The sequence below is a fragment of the Salmo trutta genome, chromosome 36 (assembly GCF_901001165.1).
Source record: "Salmo trutta chromosome 36, fSalTru1.1, whole genome shotgun sequence".
NCBI lineage: Eukaryota > Metazoa > Chordata > Actinopteri > Salmoniformes > Salmonidae > Salmo > Salmo trutta.
In genome coordinates this window covers 29211859-29229530 of record NC_042992.1, presented here as the reverse complement: position 1 = coordinate 29229530, position 17672 = coordinate 29211859, and the positions used below count along the sequence as shown (strand labels likewise).

The following is a 17672-nucleotide window of genomic DNA, read 5'->3' as shown; positions in this document are numbered from 1 at the left end:
GAGTCTGCATCTCTCACATGGGTAGGCAGACTATTCCATAAAAATTGAGCTCTATAGGAGAAAGCCCTGCCTCCAGCTGTTTGCTTAGAAATTCTAGGGACAATTAGGAGGCCCGCGTCTTGTGACCGTAGCGTACGTGTAGGTATGTACGGCAGGACCAAATCGGAAAGATAGGTAGGAGCAAGCCCATGTAATGCTTTGTAGGTTAGCAGTAAAACCTTGAAATCAGCCCTTGCCTTAACAGGAAGCCAGTGTAGGGAGGCTAGCACTGGAGTAATATGATCAAATATTTTGGTTCTAGTCAGGATTCTAGCAGCCGTATTTAGCACTAACTGAAGTTTATGTAGTGCTTTATCCGGGTAGCCAGAAAGTAGAGCATTGCAGTAGTCCAACCTAGAAGTAACAAAGGCATGGATTAATTTTTCTGCGTCATTTTTGGACAGAAAGTTTCTGATTTTTGCAATGTTACGTAGATGGAAAAAGCTGTCCTTGAAACAGTCTTGATATGTTCTTCAAAAGAGAGATCAGGGTCCAGAGTAACGCCGAGGTCCTTCACAGTTTTATTTGAGACGACTGTACAACCATCCAGATTACATGTCAGATTCAACAGAAGATCTCTTTGTTTCTTGGGACCTAGAACAAGCATCTCTGTTTTGTCCGAGTTTAAAAGTAGAAAGTTTGCAGCCATCCACTTCCTTATGTCTGAGACACAGGCTTCTAGCGAGGGCAATTTTGGAGCTTCACCATGTTTCATTGAAATGTACAGCTGGGTGTCATCCGCATAGCAGTGAAATTTAACATTATGTTTTCGAATGACATCCCCAAGAGGTAAAATATATAGTGAAAACAATAGTGGTCCTAAAACGGAACATTGAGGAACACCGAAATTTACAGTTGATTTGTCAGAGGACAAACCATTCACAGAGACAAACTGATATCTTTCCGACAGATAAGATCTAAACCAGGCCAGAACTTGTCCATGTAGACCAATTTGGGTTTCCAATCTCTCCAAAAGAATGTGGTGATCGATGGTATCAAAAGCAGCACTAAGATCTAGGAGCACGAGGACAGATGCAGAGCCTCGGTCTGACGTCATTAAAAGGTCATTTACCACCTTCACAAGTGCAGTCTCAGTGCTATGATGGGGTCTAAAACCAGACTGAAGCATTTCGTATACATTGTTTGTCTTCAGGAAGGCAGTGAGTTGCTGCGCAACAGCTTTTTCTAAAATGTTTGAGAGGAATGGAAGATTCTATAAAGGCCGATAGTTTTTTATAATTTCTGGGTCAAGATTTGGCTTTTTCAAGAGAGGCTTTATTACTGCCACTTTTAGTGAGTTTGGTACACATCCGGTGGATAGAGAGCCGTTTATTATGTTCAACATAGGAGGGCCAAGCACAGAAAGCAGGTCTTTCAGTAGTTTAGTTGGAATAGGGTCCAGTATGCAGCTTGAAGGTTTAGAGGCCATGATTATATTCATCATTGTATCAAGAGATATAGTACTAAAACACTTGTGTCTCCCTTGATCCTCGGTCCTGGCAGAGTTGTGCAGACTCAGGACAACGGAGCTTTGGAGGAATACGCAGATTTAAAGAGGAGTCCGTAATTTGCTTTCTAATGATCATGATCTTTTCCTCAAAGAAGTTCATGAATTCATTACTGCTGAAGTGAAAGCCATCCTCTCTTGGGGAATGCTGCTTTTTAGTTAGCTTTGCGACAGTATCAAAAATAAATTTCGGATTGTTCTTATTTTCCTCAATTAAGTTGGAAAAATAGGATGATCGAGCAGCAGTGAGGGCTCTTCGATACTGCACGGTACTGTCTTTCCAAGCTAGTCGGAAGACTTCCAGTTTTGTGTGGCGCCATTTCGTTCCAATTTTCTGGAAGCTTGCTTCAGAGCTCGTGTATTTTCTGTATACCAGGGAGCTAGTTTCTTATGACATATGTTTTTAGTTTTTAGGGGTGCAACTGCATCTAGGGTATTGCGCAAGGTTAAATTGAGTTCCTCAGTTAGGTGGTTAACTGATTTTTGTCCTCTGACGTCCTTGGGCAGGCAGAGGATGTCTGGAAGGGCATCAAGGAATCTTTGGGTTGTCTGAGAATTTATAGCACAACTTTTAATGCTCCTTGGTTGGGGTCTGAGCAGATTATTTGTTGCGATTGCAAACGTAATAAAATGGTGGTCCGATAGTCCAGGATTATGAGGAAAAACATTAAGATCCACAACATTTATTCCATGGGACAAAACTAGATCCAGAGTATGACTGTGGCAGTGAGTAGGTCCAGAGACATGTTGGACAAAACCCACTGAGTCGATGATGGCTCCGAAAGCCTTTTGGAGTGGGTCTGTGGACTTTTCCATGTGAATATTAAAGTCACCAAAAATTAGAATATTATCCGCGATGACTACAAGGTCCTGATAGGAATTCAGGGAACTCAGTGAGGAACTCAGCTGCATATGGCCCAGGAGGCCTGTAAACAGTAGCTATAAAAAGTGATTGAGTAGGCTGCATAGATTTCATGACTAGAAGCTCAAAAGACGAAAACGTCATTGTTGTTGGGTTTTTTTGTAAATTGAAATTTGCTATCGTAAAGGTTAGCAACACCTCCGCCTTTGCGGGATGCGCGGGGGATATGGTCACTAGTGTAACCGGGGGGTGAGGCCTCATTTAACACAGTAAATTCATCAGGCTTAAGCCATGTTTCAGTCAGGCCAATCACATCAAGATTATGATCAGTGATTAGTTCATTGACTATAACTGCCATTGAATTGAGGGATCTAACATTACGTAGCCCTATTTTGAGATGTGAGGTATCACAATCTCTGTCAATAATGGCAGGGATGGAGGAGGTCTTTATACTAGTGAGATTGCTAAGGCGAACACCGCCATCTTTAATTTTGCCCAACCTAGGTCGGGGCACAGACACGGTCTCAATGGGGATAGCTGAGCTGACTACACTGGCTGTGCTAGTGGCAGACTCCACTAAGCTGGCAGGCTGGCTAACAGCCTGCTGCCTGGCCTGCACCCTATTTCATTGTGGAGCTAGAGAAGTTAGAGCTCTGTCTATGTTCGTAGATAAGATGAGAGCACCCCTCCAGCTAGGATGGAGTCCGTCACTCCTCAACAGGCCAGGCTTGGTCCTGTTTGTGGGTGAGTACCAGAAAGAGGGCAAATTATCTACAAATTCTATCTTTTGGGAGGGGCAGAAAACAGTTTTCAACCAGCGATTGAGTTGTGAGACTATGCTGTAGAGCTCATCACTCCCCCTAACTGGGAGGGGGCCAGAGACAATTAATCGATGCCGACACATCTTTCTAGCTGATTTACATGCTGAAGCTATGTTGCGCTTGGTGACCTCTGACTGTTTCATCTTAACATCGTTGGTGCCGACGTGGATAACAATATCTCTATACTCTCTACACTCACCAGTTTTAGCTTTAGCCAGCACCGTCTTTAGATTAGTCTTAACGTCGGTAGCCCTGCCCCCCGGTAAACAGTGTATGATCGCTGGATGATTCGTTTTAAGTCTAATACTGCAGGTAATGGAGTCGCCAATGACTAGGGTTATCAATTTGTCAGAGCTAATGGTGGGAGTCTTCGGCGTCTCAGACCCCATAACGGGAGGAGTAGAGACCAGAGAAGTCTCGACCTCTGACTCCGACTCGCTTAATGGGGAGAACCGATTGAAAGTTTCTGTCGGCTGAATAAGCGACACCGGTTGAGCATTCCTACAGCGTTTCCCTCCAGAAGCCATAAGAAAGTTGTCCGGCTGCGGGGACCGTGCGAGGGGGTTTATACTAACGTTACTATCTGTACTGACTGGTGGCACAGACGCTGTTTCATCCTTTCCTACACTGAAATTGCCCTTGCCTAACGATTGCTTCTGAAGTTGGGCTTGCAGCACAGCTATCCTCGCCGTAAGGCATGTGTTTGTTTACAGTGCCAGATAGCAAGTGAATGAAATCCTCTTTCTTTCTTAATGCGTTTGAGCCAATCAGTTGTGTTGTGACAAGGTAGGGGTGGTATACAGAAGATAGCCATATTTGGTCAAATACCAAGTCTATATTATGGTAAGAACAGCTCAAATAAGCAAAGAGAAACAACAGTCCAACAGTCATTTAAGACATGAAGGTCAGTCAATTCGGAAAATGTCAAGAACTTTGAAAGTTTCTTCAAGTGCAGTCGCAAAAACCATCAAGCGCTATGATGAAACTGGCTCTCATGAGGACTGCCACAGGAGATGAAGACCCAGAGTTACCTCTGCTGCAGAGGATACGTTTGTTAGAGTTAACTGCACCTCAGATTGCAGCCCAAATAAATACTTTACAGAGTTCAAGTAACAGACACATCTCAACATCAACTGTTCAGAGATGACTGCATGAATCAGGCCTTCATGGTCGAATTGCTGCAAAGAAACCACTACTAAAGGACACCAATAAGAAGAAGAAACTTGGAGGAGGTGTGATGGTGTGGGGGTGCTTTGCTGGTGACACTGTCTGAGATTTATTTAGAATTCAAGGCACACTTAAGCAGCATGGCTACCACAGCATTCTGCAGCGATACGCCATCCCATCTGGTTTGCGCTTAGTGTGACTATTTATTTTTCAACAGGACAATGACCCAACATTCCTCCAGGCTGTGTAAGGGCTATTTGCGGTGCTAAATCAGATGACCTAGCCTCCGCAATCACCCGACCTCAACCCAATAGAGATGGTTAGGATGAGTTGGACCGCAGAGTGAAGGAAAAGCAGCCAACAAGTGCTCAGCATATGTGGGAACTACTTCAAGACTGTTGGAAAACCATTCCAGGTGAAGCTGGTTGAGAGAATGCCAAGAGTGTGCAAAGCTGCCATCAAGGCAAAGGGTGGCTACTTTGAAGAATCTAAAATATATTTTTATTTGAACACTTTTTTGGTAACTACATGATTTCATATGTGTTATTTCATAGTTGTGGTATCTTCACTATTATTCTACAATGTAGAAAATAGTAAAAAGAAAGAAAAATCCTTGAATGAGTTTGTGTGTCCAAACTTTTGACTGGAACTGTAGATATTAAATTGTGTTAGATATTTCAGAGCGTAAGGTGCCAGGTCGGACAATCTTGACTTCCTTTGATGTTTAGATGTGCTGGCTGTAATCACCCTCATGAGTCAAACCAATTCATAAAATGTTTACTTAATACTGATTTGCAAAGTCTTTATTACATTTGTCAAACTGTGTGATGAAGAAACAAGTACTGTATTGCAGTTGAAAATAAGTTACTTAATAGTTAATCAAGAGAGGAAATAACAAAACTCAAATAAATATTTGAATCTACCTTATTATACATTAAATAAATAACTGATAACCGTTTTAGTCAGTGGACAGCACAGCTTGAAACCACATAAATTACATAGCTAATAAATACATAAACATACACACTGTTCAGCTCAGCTGTAACTTTGATTAACAATCAGATGTATAATATAAAAAATTGTACGATGTGCAAAAAACTTGCGGATTATTAAGCCCATTAAGAATTTTCTTATCATGATAAAAAAAATAGATGCAAGCACCCAATGAAGTCTCCTGATTAGCAGATATAGATAGATAATTGGCTATTCTTGTGATGACAGTTGCCCACTGATGTTAGTGTTGTCACCTCAGAAGAGTCCGTTTCTGGTGGTGTACTGTACATTGTAAGATCTGCGTCTGTGCCAGCGTCTCCTTACAGCTGCACAGCAGCCACATAGCATACACTGCAAAACAAAGATGGGGAAGCATGATTCACATGCAAAATATCATTGCAGAAAATAAACAGCTTATTTGATGAAATACTATGTAAACTATTTTCATAGTACACATGTGAACACAGGCCTATACGTACACATAGCAGGATCCACAGGGGTACCAGAATGATAGCGATGCCACAAGGAATGATAATGGCCAAAGCCCAGCCAGGAAAACCTCCAACACTTGTGGTATTGAAAGGAGTAGTCAGCAAAAGGGTAGGAAGTGGTGTGGTGCTGATAGTTGTTGTTGGGGCAACAGTGGTGGTCAGAAGACCTAGAATATTAATAAAATAACATTTTAGAGGGATTATAAACTTGTAATATGTCACATAACATAGATATAAAAGTGTTTTCGGAATTGAGTATTTTTCATGTTACATGGTGTTTGATAACTCACTGTCATAAAAAAAACATAGAAATGACAACCGTATGGTAACAAAAGCAGCATACCTGAGACTTTTAAGACTTCCTGTAGAAAACTACTAGGCTGGTTGACATCTTCCTCTTTGTATACATACGTCACGTTTGCCCTGATTTCAGTGCCATCAGCACTGTGGATGTAAAAATGGATTTTGTGTGAGAGTTGAACATGTTCCCTTCTTCCTGTTTAGCTGTACAAGCAGCAGCTGAATGAAAACTGCAGAAATTCTAGAGTGCAGTTGAGAAAGATGGGTTGGTTCAAGGTTATGACGTTGTACTTACATGAAGTCGGCGATGGGAAATTGAAACTGTTTGCCGTCTGGTTCACTGAGAAGTTCACGGAGCTAAAAGGGAACAAAACATCAAGTTATCAATTACTATCGTGACCTGAACATGACCATGGATGTATCTTAGGTATAGAAGTAGAGTATCTTACTAGTGTGTTAATTGAATCCTGTATCTGGACGTAGGTCTCATTGGTGAATGTGAGTCTATTACTTAGAGACTCCAGGGTTACATTGGTTATTTTGAAACCAAGTTTGATGGCAAATGAAGTATCTGTAAGTTCTGTGAGCACACAAAAACATTGATAAAATGAACTGCTACAATTTAGGAGATTCAACAACATTAAAAAAACATTCAAGAAGTATTTAGATTGCAGGAGCAGTTGAATGTGTACTTATTAAGAAATTATGTTACAGAGTAGAGATAAATGTCTTCATGAAGCCTAATTTCTTAAACTCACTGATATAAGTTGCATTTTGGAAGGTGGTTTGAGTGATCTTGGATTGAAGAGACAATTGCTGCTTGACGGCACCAAGGACAGCATCCTCAGTGGGGACTGGTGTTTTGAGCTTGAATATCAGTTCAACAAAAACCACGGCTGTGCCAAATCTAAGAGGAAATAATAATACATGGAAAATTAAATTTCCTAAAGAAAATGTGTGTGCTGCCTAACTTGTCGTAAAGTATTTATGGTTGTAAATTAAGTTATAGTAGTGACAGGTTATAATTGGAAAAAGTAGGTAGATGGAAAGATTGATTGATGGATAGGATAGGATAGCCTGAACATATGAAAGTTGGTTCGGTCTCTCTAGCTTGAACGGTTCAAGAGTTAATATTATTTTTGCTGGGTTTTTATATGCTAATTTATACTCATTTAAATTGTTTTAGTATAGAAAGTTTAGAAAATGTTAAAATAATTGGAAAAAGTATGTCATAAATCTAGTGGTCTTGCCTTCAGCAAGCACATTAATAATAATGGATTGGATTTATATTGCGCCTTTTGACCGATTGATGTACTCAAAGAGCTTTTCTAAAGAAAGGTTGACATTTTGGATGCTTTTATTAAAACATCAGTAGTTAACGACACAAGCATGGATAAACATGGTTCATTGTTGCAAAGGTTCCTTGATTGACAAAGTGTTAATTCAATTGTATGAAATAATTATAATAAATGATCTTGCTTACCTAGTTGTTGATGTCACTGAAGTCAAAAGGGTAGGAAGTGGTGTGTTGCTGATAGTTGTTGTTGGGGCAACAGTGGTGGTCAGGAGACCTAGAATAGAAATGAAAATACATTTTAGAGGGATTATAAACTTGTAATATGTCACATAACATAGATATATAAGTGTTTTCGAGATTGAGTATTATACACGTTACAGGGTGTTTGATAACTCACTGTCATAAAAAAAAACATAGAAATGACAACCGTATGGTAACAAAAGCAGCATACCTGAGACTTTTAAGACTTCCTGTAGAAAACTACTAGGCTGGTTGACATCTTCCTCTTTGTATACATACGTCACGTTTGCCGTGATTTCAGTGCCATCGTCACTGTGGATGTAAAAATGGGTTTTGTTTGAGAGTTAAACATGTTCCCTTCATCCTGTTTAGCTGTACCAAGCTAAATGAAATCTGCAGAAATTCTAAAGAGTGCAGTTGAGAAAGATGGGTTGGTTCAAGGTTATGACGTTGTACTTACATGAAGTTGGCGTTGGGAAATTGAAACTGTTTGCCGTCTGGTTCACTGAGAACCTTATGGAGCTAAAAGGGGACAAAACATCAAGTTGTCAATTACTATCATGACCTGAACATGACCATGGATGTATCTTATGTATAGAAGTACAGTATCTTACTAGTATGTTAATTGAATCCTGTATCTGGGTTTCGGTCTCATTGGTGAGTGTGAGTCTATTACTTAGAGACTCCTGGGTTACATTGGTTATTTTGAAACCAAGGACGATGGCAAATGAAGTATCTGTAAGTTCTGTGAGCACACAAAAACATTGTCACTATTGCAACAAATCAACTGAACTGCTACAATTTAGGAGTTTCAACAACATTAAAAAACATTCAAGAAGTATTTAGATAGCAGGAGCAGTTGCATGTTTACTTATTAAGAAATTATTTTATAGACAGGAGATAAATGTCTTCATGAAGCCTAATTTGTTGAACTCACTGATATAAGTTGCATTCTGGAAGGTGGTTTGAGTGGTCGTGAATTGAGGAGACAGTTGCTTCTTGACGGCACCAAGGACATCATCCTCAGCGGGGACTGGTGTTTTGACCTTGAAAATCAGTTCAACAAAAACCCCCACTGTGCCGAATCTAAGAGAAAATAATAATACATGGAAAATTACATTTCCTAAAGAAAATGTGTGTACTTGCTAGCTTGTCTTAAAGTATTCATGGTTGTAAAATAAGTCATAGTATTGGCAGTCACTGCAGTAGTAATGGTAGTGACTGGTTATAATTGGAAAAAGTAGGTAGATGGAAAGATTGATTGATGGATAGGATAGGATAGCCTGAACATATGAAAGTTGGTTCGGTCTCTCTAGCTTGAACGGTTCAAGAGTTAATATTATTTTTGCTGGGTTTTTATATGCTAATTTATACTCATTTAAATTGTTTTAGTTTAGAAAGTTTAGAAAATGTTAAAATAATTGGAAAAAGTATGTCATAAATCTAGTGGTCTTGCCTTCAGCAAGCACATTAATAATAATGGATTGGATTTATATTGCGCCTTTTGACCGATTGATGTACTCAAAGAGCTTTTCTAAAGAAAGGTTGACATTTTGGATGCTTTTATTAAAACATCAGTAGTTAACGACACAAGCATGGATAAACATGGTTCATTGTTGCAAAGGTTCCTTGATTGACAAAGTGTTAATTCAATTGTATGAAATAATTATAATAAATGATCTTGCTTACCTAGTTGTTGATGTCACTGAAGTCAAAAGGGTAGGAAGTGGTGTGTTGCTGATAGTTGTTGTTGGGGCAACAGTGGTGGTCAGGAGACCTAGAATAGAAATGAAAATACATTTTAGAGGGATTATAAATTGTAATATGTCACATAACATAGATATATAAGTGTTTTCCAGATTGAGTATTATACACATTACATGGTGTTTGATAACTCACTGTCATAAAAAAACGTAGAAATGACAACCGTATGGTAACAAAAGCAGCATACCTGAGACTTTTAAGACTTCCTGTAGAAAACTACTAGGCTGGTTGACATCTTCCTCTTTGTATACATACGTCACGTTTGCCGTGATTTCAGTGCCATCGTCACTGTGGATGTAAAAATGGGTTTTGTGTGAGAGTTAAACATGTTCCCTTCATCCTGTTTAGCTGTACCAAGCTAAATGAAATCTGCAGAAATTCTAAAGAGTGCAGTTGAGAAAGATGGGTTGGTTCAAGGTTATGACGTTGTACTTACATGAAGTTGGCGTTGGGAAATTGAAACTGTTTGCCGTCTGGTTCACTGAGAACCTTATGGAGCTAAAAGGGGACAAAACATCAAGTTGTCAATTACTATCATGACCTGAACATGACCATGGATGTATCTTATGTATAGAAGTACAGTATCTTACTAGTATGTTAATTGAATCCTGTATCTGGGTTTCGGTCTCATTGGTGAGTGTGAGTCTATTACTTAGAGACTCCTGGGTTACATTGGTTATTTTGAAACCAAGGACGATGGCAAATGAAGTATCTGTAAGTTCTGTGAGCACACAAAAACATTGTCACTATTGCAACAAATCAACTGAACTGCTACAATTTAGGAGTTTCAACAACATTAAAAAACATTCAAGAAGTATTTAGATAGCAGGAGCAGTTGCATGTTTACTTATTAAGAAATTATTTTATAGACAGGAAATTAATGTCTTTACGAAGCCTAATTTGTTGAACTCACTGATATAAGTTGCATTCTGGAAGGTGGTTTGAGTGGTCGTGAATTGAGGAGACAGTTGCTTCTTGACGGCAGTAAGGACATCATCCTCAGTGGGGACTGGTGTTTTGACCTTGAATATCAGTTCAACAAAAACCCCCGCTGTGCCGAATCTAAGAGAAAATAATAATACATGGAAAATTACATTTCCTAAAGAAAATGTGTGTACTTGCTAGCTTGTCTTAAAGTATTCATGGTTGTAAAATAAGTCATAGTATTGGCAGTCACTGCAGTAGTAATGGTAGTGACTGGTTATAATTGGAAAAAGTAGGTAGATGGAAAGATTGATTGATGGATAGGATAGGATAGCCTGAACATATGAAAGTTGGTTCGGTCTCTCTAGCTTGAACGGTTCAAGAGTTAATATTATTTTTGCTGGGTTTTTATATGCTAATTTATACTCATTTAAATTGTTTTAGTTTAGAAAGTTTAGAAAATTTTAAAATAATTGGAAAAAGTATGTCATAAATCTAGTGGTCTTGCCTTCAGCAAGCACATTAATAATAATGGATTGGATTTATATTGCGCCTTTTGACCGATTGATGTACTCAAAGAGCTTTTCTAAAGAAAGGTTGACATTTTGGATGCTTTTATTAAAACATCAGTAGTTAACGACACAAGCATGGATAAACATGGTTCATTGTTGCAAAGGTTCCTTGATTGACAAAGTGTTAATTCAATTGTATGAAATAATTATAATAAATGATCTTGCTTACCTAGTTGTTGATGTCACTGAAGTCAAAAGGGTAGGAAGTGGTGTGTTGCTGATAGTTGTTGTTGGGGCAACAGTGGTGGTCAGGAGACCTAGAATAGAAATGAAAATACATTTTAGAGGGATTATAAATTGTAATATGTCACATAACATAGATATATAAGTGTTTTCCAGATTGAGTATTATACACATTACATGGTGTTTGATAACTCACTGTCATAAAAAAAAACATAGAAATGACAACCGTATGGTAACAAAAGCAGCATACCTGAGACTTTTAAGACTTCCTGTAGAAAACTACTAGGCTGGTTGACATCTTCCTCTTTGTATACATACGTCACGTTTGCCGTGATTTCAGTGCCATCGTCACTGTGGATGTAAAAATGGGTTTTGTGTGAGAGTTAAACATGTTCCCTTCATCCTGTTTAGCTGTACCAAGCTAAATGAAATCTGCAGAAATTCTAAAGAGTGCAGTTGAGAAAGATGGGTTGGTTCAAGGTTATGACGTTGTACTTACATGAAGTTGGCGTTGGGAAATTGAAACTGTTTGCCGTCTGGTTCACTGAGAACCTTATGGAGCTAAAAGGGGACAAAACATCAAGTTGTCAATTACTATCATGACCTGAACATGACCATGGATGTATCTTATGTATAGAAGTACAGTATCTTACTAGTATGTTAATTGAATCCTGTATCTGGGTTTCGGTCTCATTGGTGAGTGTGAGTCTATTACTTAGAGACTCCTGGGTTACATTGGTTATTTTGAAACCAAGGACGATGGCAAATGAAGTATCTGTAAGTTCTGTGAGCACACAAAAACATTGTCACTATTGCAACAAATCAACTGAACTGCTACAATTTAGGAGTTTCAACAACATTAAAAAACATTCAAGAAGTATTTAGATAGCAGGAGCAGTTGCATGTTTACTTATTAAGAAATTATTTTATAGACAGGAAATTAATGTCTTTACGAAGCCTAATTTGTTGAACTCACTGATATAAGTTGCATTCTGGAAGGTGGTTTGAGTGGTCGTGAATTGAGGAGACAGTTGCTTCTTGACGGCAGTAAGGACATCATCCTCAGTGGGGACTGGTGTTTTGACCTTGAATATCAGTTCAACAAAAACCCCCGCTGTGCCGAATCTAAGAGAAAATAATAATACATGGAAAATTACATTTCCTAAAGAAAATGTGTGTACTTGCTAGCTTGTCTTAAAGTATTCATGGTTGTAAAATAAGTCATAGTATTGGCAGTCACTGCAGTAGTAATGGTAGTGACTGGTTATAATTGGAAAAAGTCGGTAGATGGAAAGATTGATTGATGGATAGGATAGGATAGGATAGCCTGAACATATGAAAGTTGGTTCGGTCTCTCTAGCTTGAACGGTTCAAGAGTTAATATTATTTTTGCTGGGTTTTTATATGCTAATTTATACTCATTTAAATTGTTTTAGTTTAGAAAGTTTAGAAAATGTTAAAATAATTGGAAAAAGTATGTCATAAATCTAGTGGTCTTGCCTTCAGCAAGCACATTAATAATAATGGATTGGATTTATATTGCGCTTTTTGACCGATTGATGTACTCAAAGAGCTTTTCTAAAGAAAGGTTGACATTTTGGATGCTTTTATTAAAACATCAGTAGTTAACGACACAAGCATGGATAAACATGGTTCATTGTTGCAAAGGTTCCTTGATTGACAAAGTGTTAATTCAATTGTATGAAATAATTATAATAAATGATCTTGCTTACCTAGTTGTTGATGTCACTGAAGTCAAAAGGGTAGGAAGTGGTGTGTTGCTGATAGTTGTTGTTGGGGCAACAGTGGTGGTCAGGAGACCTAGAATAGAAATGAAAATACATTTTAGAGGGATTATAAATTGTAATATGTCACATAACATAGATATATAAGTGTTTTCCAGATTGAGTATTATACACATTGTCACGCTTGTCTTCGTCCTCTGACGATATAACGAAATCGACATCGGAAAATGTGGACCAATACGCAGCAGGTTCGTGAATGCTCATCTTGATTTTTATTCACTACAAAAATGAACATACAAAAATAACAAAATACGAAAACGAACAACTAACAGTCTGTCAAAGCATAGTGCTTTACACAGAACAATCACCCACAAAACACAAACACAAACACACCCTCATATATGAGACTCTCAATCAAAGGCAGATAGAAAACACCTGCCTTCAACTGAGAGTCCCAACACCAATTCACCAGACATAGAAACAGACATACTAGACTCCACATAGAAATACCTAAACATAAACCAACACCCGGAATTACTAAAACAAACACCCTTAAACCAAACACACCACCCTGAACCACATAAAACAAATACCCTCTGTCACGCCCTGACCAAACTACAAAACAATTAACCTTATATACTGGCCAGGACGTGACACACATTACATGGTGTTTGATAACTCACTGTCATAAAAAAAAACATAGAAATGACAACCGTATGGTAACAAAAGCAGCATACCTGAGACTTTTAAGACTTCCTGTAGAAAACTACTAGGCTGGTTGACATCTTCCTCTTTGTATACATACGTCACGTTTGCCGTGATTTCAGTGCCATCGTCACTGTGGATGTAAAAATGGGTTTTGTGTGAGAGTTAAACATGTTCCCTTCATCCTGTTTAGCTGTACCAAGCTAAATGAAATCTGCAGAAATTCTAAAGAGTGCAGTTGAGAAAGATGGGTTGGTTCAAGGTTATGACGTTGTACTTACATGAAGTTGGCGTTGGGAAATTGAAACTGTTTGCCGTCTGGTTCACTGAGAACCTTATGGAGCTAAAAGGGGACAAAACATCAAGTTGTCAATTACTATCATGACCTGAACATGACCATGGATGTATCTTATGTATAGAAGTACAGTATCTTACTAGTATGTTAATTGAATCCTGTATCTGGGTTTCAGTTTCATTGGTGAGTGTGAGTCTATTACTTAGAGACTCCTGGGTTACATTGGTTATTTTGAAACCAAGGACGATGGCAAATGAAGTATCTGTAAGTTCTGTGAGCACACAAAAACATTGTCACTATTGCAACAAATCAACTGAACTGCTACAATTTAGGAGTTTCAACAACATTAAAAAACATTCAAGAAGTATTTAGATAGCAGGAGCAGTTGCATGTTTACTTATTAAGAAATTATTTTATAGACAGGAAATTAATGTCTTTACGAAGCCTAATTTGTTGAACTCACTGATATAAGTTGCATTCTGGAAGGTGGTTTGAGTGGTCGTGAATTGAGGAGACAGTTGCTTCTTGACGGCAGTAAGGACATCATCCTCAGTGGGGACTGGTGTTTTGACCTTGAATATCAGTTCAACAAAAACCCCCGCTGTGCCGAATCTAAGAGAAAATAATAATACATGGAAAATTACATTTCCTAAAGAAAATGTGTGTACTTGCTAGCTTGTCTTAAAGTATTCATGGTTGTAAAATAAGTCATAGTATTGGCAGTCACTGCAGTAGTAATGGTAGTGACTGGTTATAATTGGAAAAAGTCGGTAGATGGAAAGATTGATTGATGGATAGGATAGGATAGGATAGCCTGAACATATGAAAGTTGGTTCGGTCTCTCTAGCTTGAACGGTTCAAGAGTTAATATTATTTTTGCTGGGTTTTTATATGCTAATTTATACTCATTTAAATTGTTTTAGTTTAGAAAGTTTAGAAAATGTTAAAATAATTGGAAAAAGTATGTCATAAATCTAGTGGTCTTGCCTTCAGCAAGCACATTAATAATAATGGATTGGATTTATATTGCGCCTTTTGACCGATTGATGTACTCAAAGAGCTTTTCTAAAGAAAGGTTGACATTTTGGATGCTTTTATTAAAACATCAGTAGTTAACGACACAAGCATGGATAAACATGGTTCATTGTTGCAAAGGTTCCTTGATTGACAAAGTGTTAATTCAATTGTATGAAATAATTATAATAAATGATCTTGCTTACCTAGTTGTTGATGTCACTGAAGTCAAAAGGGTAGGAAGTGGTGTGTTGCTGATAGTTGTTGTTGGGGCAACAGTGGTGGTCAGGAGACCTAGAATAGAAATGAAAATACATTTTAGAGGGATTATAAATTGTAATATGTCACATAACATAGATATATAAGTGTTTTCCAGATTGAGTATTATACACATTACATGGTGTTTGATAACTCACTGTCATAAAAAAAAACATAGAAATGACAACCGTATGGTAACAAAAGCAGCATACCTGAGACTTTTAAGACTTCCTGTAGAAAACTACTAGGCTGGTTGACATCTTCCTCTTTGTATACATACGTCACGTTTGCCGTGATTTCAGTGCCATCGTCACTGTGGATGTAAAAATGGGTTTTGTGTGAGAGTTAAACATGTTCCCTTCATCCTGTTTAGCTGTACCAAGCTAAATGAAATCTGCAGAAATTCTAAAGAGTGCAGTTGAGAAAGATGGGTTGGTTCAAGGTTATGACGTTGTACTTACATGAAGTTGGCGTTGGGAAATTGAAACTGTTTGCCGTCTGGTTCACTGAGAACCTTATGGAGCTAAAAGGGGACAAAACATCAAGTTGTCAATTACTATCATGACCTGAACATGACCATGGATGTATCTTATGTATAGAAGTACAGTATCTTACTAGTATGTTAATTGAATCCTGTATCTGGGTTTCGGTCTCATTGGTGAGTGTGAGTCTATTACTTAGAGACTCCTGGGTTACATTGGTTATTTTGAAACCAAGGACGATGGCAAATGAAGTATCTGTAAGTTCTGTGAGCACACAAAAACATTGTCACTATAGCAACAGATCAAATTAACTGCTACAATTTAGGAGTTTCAACAACATTAAAAAACATTCAAGAAGTATTTAGATAGCAGGAGCAGTTGCATGTTTACTTATTAAGAAATTATTTTATAGACAGGAAATTAATGTCTTCACGAGGCCTAATTTGTTGAACTCACTGATATAAGTTGCATTCTGGAAGGTGGTTTGAGTGGTCGTGAACTGAGGAGACAGTTGCTTCTTGACGGCACCAAGGACATCATCCTCAGTGGGGACTGGTGATTTGACCTTGAATATCAGTTCAACCAAAACCCCCACTGTGCCCAATCTAAGAGAAAATAATAATACATGGAAAATTACATTTCCTAAAGAAAATGTGTGTACTTGCTAGCTTGTCTTAAAGTATTCATGGTTGTAAAATAAGTCATAGTATTGGCAGTCACTGCAGTAGTAATGGTAGTGACTGGTTATAATTGGAAAAAGTAGGTAGATGGAAAGATTGATTGATGGATAGGATAGGATAGGATAGCCTGAATATATGAAAGTTGGTTCGGTCTCTCTAGCTTGATCGGTTCAAGAGTTAATATTATTTTTGCTGGGTTATTATATGCTAATTTATATGCTAATTTATACTCATTTTTAGAAAATGTTAAAATAATTAATAAAAGAATGTAAGAAATCTAGTGGTCTTATATACACGGTTCATTGTTGCAAAGGCTCCTTGATTGACAAAGTGTTAATTGAATTGTATGAAATAATTATACTAATTTATCTTGCATACCTAGTTGTTGATGCCATAGAAGTTGAGTTAGAAGTTGCAGTTCTGGGTGTCGACTTAGGTACAATTGTGGTTGTACTTGTAGGTGCTGCAGTTGTAGTCGTTGTTGTAGGATGAGAACTACCAGTTGTGGTGTTGGTTGTAGGACCTGCAGTATTAATTGTTGTAATAGGTGTCGTAGGACCAACTATTGTTGTCATAGGATTTACAGTTGCTGTAGAAAGAGCTGTTGTAGTTGTTGTAGAAGGTGCTGCAGTCGATGTGGTCATAAGAACAGCAGTTGTCAATGGAGCTGCACTGGCTGTCATGGTAGGTTCTGCAGTCGTAGCAGTCGTAGGAGTAGGTTCTGTCGTAGCAGATTCTGGAGTTGTAGTGGTCGTAGGAGTAGCAGTTGTTGTAGTTAGAGCTGCAGTGGTTATCGTAGAGGCAGCTGCTGTGGTTGACGTAGAAGCTACAGTTGTTGTGGCAGGAGCTGTAGTTGTGATTGTTGTTGTAAATAAAGCAGGCGTAGTGGTCGTGAGAGCAACAGTTGCAGGAACAGCAGGTGCTGCAGTAGCTGCTGTTGTTGTGGTTGTCGTAGGAGCTGAAGTTGTAGTTGTTGTAGAAGGTGCTGTAGTCGTTGTGGTCGTAAGAACAGCAGTTGTTTTAGTAGGAGCTGCACTGGTTGTCGTAGTAGGTTCTGGAGTTCTAGTGGTGGTAGGAGCAGCAGTTGTTGTAGTTAGGACTGCGGTGGAAATCGTAGGGGCAGCTGCTGTGGTTGAAGTAGATGCTAAAGTTGTTGTAGGAGCTGCAGTTGTCGTGGGAGCTACAGTTGTTGTGATTGTCGTAGGAGCTGAAGTTGTAGTTGTTGTAGCAGGAGCTGCAGGGGTTGTCGTAATACGTTCTGGAGTTGTAGTGGTCGTTGGAGCAGCAGTTGTTGTAGTTAGAGCTGCAGTGGTTGTTGTAGAGGCAGCTGCTG

General features: G+C 38.5%; 1 protein-coding gene across 1 annotated transcript in view; it reads right to left on the bottom strand.

The window, feature by feature from the left end:
• Positions 1-17672, bottom strand: part of LOC115176124 (uncharacterized) — a 145424-nt gene that overhangs the window by 113041 nt on the left and 14711 nt on the right. Inside the window, exons 9-34 of the mRNA XM_029735957.1 lie at positions 16924-17273; positions 16116-16319; positions 15793-15923; positions 15639-15700; positions 15390-15490; positions 15126-15213; positions 14369-14517; positions 14046-14176; positions 13892-13953; positions 13643-13743; positions 12894-12981; positions 12137-12285; positions 11814-11944; positions 11660-11721; positions 11411-11511; positions 11147-11234; positions 10395-10543; positions 10072-10202; positions 9918-9979; positions 9669-9769; positions 9407-9494; positions 8655-8803; positions 8332-8462; positions 8178-8239; positions 7929-8029; positions 7664-7751 (exon numbers count right to left, since the gene is read on the bottom strand). Of these exons, the coding sequence (XP_029591817.1) occupies positions 7664-7751; positions 7929-8029; positions 8178-8239; positions 8332-8462; positions 8655-8803; positions 9407-9494; positions 9669-9769; positions 9918-9979; positions 10072-10202; positions 10395-10543; positions 11147-11234; positions 11411-11511; positions 11660-11721; positions 11814-11944; positions 12137-12285; positions 12894-12981; positions 13643-13743; positions 13892-13953; positions 14046-14176; positions 14369-14517; positions 15126-15213; positions 15390-15490; positions 15639-15700; positions 15793-15923; positions 16116-16319; positions 16924-17273 (3060 nt within the window). The remainder of the gene's footprint in view (positions 1-7663; positions 7752-7928; positions 8030-8177; positions 8240-8331; positions 8463-8654; positions 8804-9406; positions 9495-9668; positions 9770-9917; positions 9980-10071; positions 10203-10394; positions 10544-11146; positions 11235-11410; positions 11512-11659; positions 11722-11813; positions 11945-12136; positions 12286-12893; positions 12982-13642; positions 13744-13891; positions 13954-14045; positions 14177-14368; positions 14518-15125; positions 15214-15389; positions 15491-15638; positions 15701-15792; positions 15924-16115; positions 16320-16923; positions 17274-17672) is intronic.